The 4,246-nt window shown below is 30.2% G+C and overlaps 1 protein-coding gene across 2 annotated transcripts; it reads right to left on the minus strand.

The window, feature by feature from the left end:
- LOC107635184 (phosphoglycolate phosphatase 1B, chloroplastic) lies at positions 228-3,537 on the minus strand. Of its 2 annotated transcripts, XM_016338577.2 has the most exons (10): positions 3,172-3,537; positions 2,340-2,407; positions 2,144-2,236; positions 1,978-2,049; positions 1,766-1,837; positions 1,541-1,600; positions 1,406-1,458; positions 1,185-1,282; positions 930-1,029; positions 228-659 (listed from the first exon to the last, which is right to left on the minus strand). In XM_016338577.2, exons 1-10 carry the CDS (start codon positions 3,449-3,451, stop codon positions 449-451), a joined length of 1,107 nt encoding a protein of 368 aa, XP_016194063.1. In that variant the 5' UTR covers positions 3,452-3,537; the 3' UTR covers positions 228-448. The 2 variants fall into 2 exon arrangements, with proteins under 2 accessions (XP_016194063.1, XP_020977586.1); XM_021121927.1 differs by lacking the exon at positions 1,766-1,837.

The following is a 4,246-nucleotide window of genomic DNA, read 5'->3' on the forward strand; positions in this document are numbered from 1 at the left end:
ATGAGTATAAGTAAAAATATATTTATTTAGTATATATAAAAAAAAAAGATGAATTCCAACATAATAAACCCCATCCCAGAATTCAAATGCGTGTCTAAAATTGGTTCTTTTAAGCTTGATGTGTGACAAAGAACAAGGTTTTAGACTTAGTTACGATTTTTTTCCTTTATCCAAAATAAAAAATTGAAAAGCTAAAATTTGAACAACAAACGATAATTAGATCCAAATTCCATAGAAAGTACTCAAAATATATAGATGTAATACTCCATCTTTAGTTGTTTTGCAAACAAATACAACTTCAATACTCTAAATATAGATGTAGTCTGATTCATCTTAGTATAATTAGATAAATTAATATAATATAAGAATAATATTCTAAAAGATATTGCCATTTCAAACCTTTTTTGTTGAGCACATGAATTTAGAGCGCGGAATTTTTCTAGTTGAATTATACTGCCGCAGCTTTGAGAGAGAGAAAATCAGAGATTTTGTTGGTGTAAAAGTCTGGTTGTATGGAATTGTTGGGACTTTGAAGAGTCTCCAGTGAGGTAACCCCTGAGAGGACAAGAAGAGTTTTGCAGCCGCCATTTTGCCCAAATAATATGTCAGTGTCCAATCTGTCTCCAACCATACATATCTGTGATTTTGCAATGCCGAATCTATTGTTCCATAGTAAGGTTACAACTCAGTCAAAGAAAAATTTATGATGTTGTAATTAACATGTAAAATTATATGCAGTATTGGAAGATAAGTTTAAGAAAGAATACATTGATATCATGTTGTAGAAGTAAATTTGTCAAATGTGGCGAAACAAAATATGTGATAGAATTTTAATTTATGTATGTATACCGCTTCAATCTTATAATATTATCCATGTCATGGATTATATCGCGCATCAATAGTATGAAATAAGGAAAAAGAAATCTTACTTGTTTGCTAAGTAGTCCATCATAAAAGTTGAGGGTTTTCCGACAACTAAAGGCTCACGTTGAGTAGATCCTCCAAGAGCACCAACCATAGAGCCCCCACCTGAAAACTCAAACTACAATTTTAAGCAATTATGTTGATCATAACAAATGTAACATAGCATGCTTAGATCAAGAAATATTGCTGTTTTAACTATAATATACAAAATTTTCGGAAACAAGATCAATAGAAGGAAAGAAGAAGAATAAAGTATAAACCTGCCCATTCCTGAGCATCTGTGAGATGTGTAACAGCATCTCGATTCGTAGCAATGAAGAGACACCCGGGGTTTTCGCGAATACAGAGTGTTCCATACCTTTACTCACAAAAGAGAAAAAAAAACACACTTATAAATGTAAGAATCACCTGCCACCACTAGTTAATTTGACTAAATACATATGAACTAGTTATGTTTCGTGGTCAATGTTTGAAATCTTACTGGATTTTGTAATAGTTGAAGTAACGATCAAACCCAACTACCACTGCACCAACCTGATAACAAACATAATCTTTTAATAAGAAGTCCTAATACTATCAAATGAAAAATAACAAATGAAGAAATGGAAGTACACACATCATGGTCGTGTTCCATTAAAAACCCTGGCTTCAACTCTATCTTTTTGTCACCGTCTTCCTAAAAGAGCAACATACAAAGAGGGAGAAAGAATGATAAACATCAATAATCACGATTGAAAAATATTCAATACATATATTAAATATTGAAAAATACAGTGTTGCATGTTATGATATGAAATCTGATTGACATTAAAGCTTTTTAATAATGGAACTAAATACATACTGGTCCACCAAGATATTGAAATCCAGCAAGTTCAAGCTCTTTTAAAATGCCATCTTCTCCAATGACATAAACCTGAATCATGCTTAATTATAAGTCCTTTATTTTCAACTTCATAAAAAAATCAAAAAAATATTCTTAGTTTGGACAAATTTAAAGAAGATTCTGTGAAATTTATTGTATTGAAATATGCAGTAGAAGGTGATATGCATTACCTTTTTATCTTTTGGGAAATCAATGGACTTCAGGTATGCAGCAGCTGCAAAAGATGAAGCAAAAATTTCCTCCTAAAAGGTAATTAAAATTATGATTATTTAAACTGGACATTGATTGAGAATTTCTATGTAAACAGGGAAAATTATGAAGAAAATGTGGACTAACCTCACTAACATCCAAGCCTAGTGTTTCAAACTTCTTTCCATATTGCTTCCTAGACTTTGTTGAGTTGTTGGTGACAAAAACTAACCTTTTTCCCTGGAGAAGTTAATCAAAAGCTCTATATCATGAATTAAAGAATAATTACTATTCACATTTTGCAATTGCAGGTAGAGGGCTAATGGCCACATTAATATACAACCTTTGATCGAAGCATGTCAAGTGTTTCAGGAACTCCTTCTATCAATTTATCACCTTTCCATATAACACCTACAAATTAAGTGTAAATGGAAAAGAAGTGAACATTTGAATGCAGTATTAGTAATTGGGAGGATAAACCATTTTTCTAATAATAAAAAGATGCGAAATATCAAGAATCTAACTCAACAAGAAGTAAAGTTCTTATATTTAAATTTTTTTTTCCTATTAAAGATGTGTTATTTGTACTCATTCTTATCTCATACATCTAGCTGACATGCAATAATGTTGTGTGACTGTGTGAGACTCATTCTATATCATTTTCACACTCTATTCAGCAATATAGAGACGAATTGAGTACACATAATATTCTTCTTTCTAAAGACCTATCCCAGTGTTTTGTCCAAATTTTAAACAAAAATAACATTTCAGATAGGATGATGCTACTGTACATTGTAACTTTCGATAAAGAGTGAAGAATGATTTCCTTTATAATAAAAAAATACCCAAAGAATCATGTACAATGGACATGTTCTCTATAAATTTAGTCAAAATCTTCATTTTTTACACAATTTTACTCTTCATCCAAGAAGCTCCCTTTCAACTAAATGTGTTCTGCAATTCTTTTCGCTCACAGTATTCTAATCACAAAATCAGCTCAACTCAAAATAATTTCTATTTACCCAATTGAGATATGCCGTATCTTTTTCATCTTTCCGTAAAACAAACAAGCATCAATTTAATTGCAGATAACTTGTTCGTAAAAATAACCAAAAAGAAACAACAGCAACTCATAATCAGAATCACTCAAGTGACAAAAGAAAAAGTGTTGCTACCATCACAATCGAAGATAAAAGTCTCGACGGAGTCAATGAGCTCATCCGCATTTTTCAAAGGTTGTGCTGCAGCGCGTGTAGTGAAACTCGTCATTCTTGAACGGTTAGAAGAAGAATAACTAGCCTTCCTTCTAGAATTATTCAAAGATAAAGGATTACAACACAATTTATAGCTTTTTGGAATTGATTGGAACCATAATGTACTATTATTACTTTTATGGGTTTGTGGGAGTGCAGTTACAACTGCACGGGTAGTTAGAACACTCTCAGTCCTAAGCATCTTCTGTTTAGTGTAAGTTCCTTTTTTTCCTTTTTTGGTTTAAGAACAATTTTTTGTGGTGTGGGTTCACCGACTAACTTAGATGGCATGTGTATGTAGATTGAGTTGGAACCTCTTGTTTTTGAGTGGCCATGATGTATGCACTTTATAGATCATATAATCTACTTCATGTATGGATGTTATTGTCTTGGACTTTTACTAATATAAAAAATTGACACCTATTCAGTGAAAGTTTTTTTAGTTGAATCATACAACTTGATATTGTAAGTTTTTTTTTTAATGAATTCAATAAAGTTGGATATCCCTAACAGTAATGTATCAAACAAGTCAAAAGTTCTATATAACAAGTAATTAATTTCTTACTACTCTATAGGTATTCATTTTTTTCACATAAACATTTTTTATATGTATTCATTTTCTCCTTCCATTAACATTCAAGTTTATTTTTTATTTATAATTACAATTTCAATCACTAATTAGTAATTAAAAACAAGGAGAGAAAAGACTGCAATATTTATATACTCAACAAAAATGTCTGAAATGAATAATATTTTTTAAAATATTATTCTTATATTATATTAATTTATGTAATTATACTAAGATGAATGTAACTGCATCTATATTTTGAAAACTCAAATTGTATTTGCTTGCAGAACAACTAAAGAGGGAGTACTACATCTATATATATGGAGTACTTTCTATTGAATTTAGATCTAGTTATTTTTTGTTGTTCAAATTTTATCTTTTTAATTTTTTATTTTGGATTGAAAAATCATATATAAAATCTTGTTAATA

This window comes from Arachis ipaensis, chromosome B04 (genome assembly GCF_000816755.2).
Source record: "Arachis ipaensis cultivar K30076 chromosome B04, Araip1.1, whole genome shotgun sequence".
In the NCBI taxonomy this organism is placed as follows: Eukaryota; Viridiplantae; Streptophyta; class Magnoliopsida; order Fabales; family Fabaceae; genus Arachis; species Arachis ipaensis.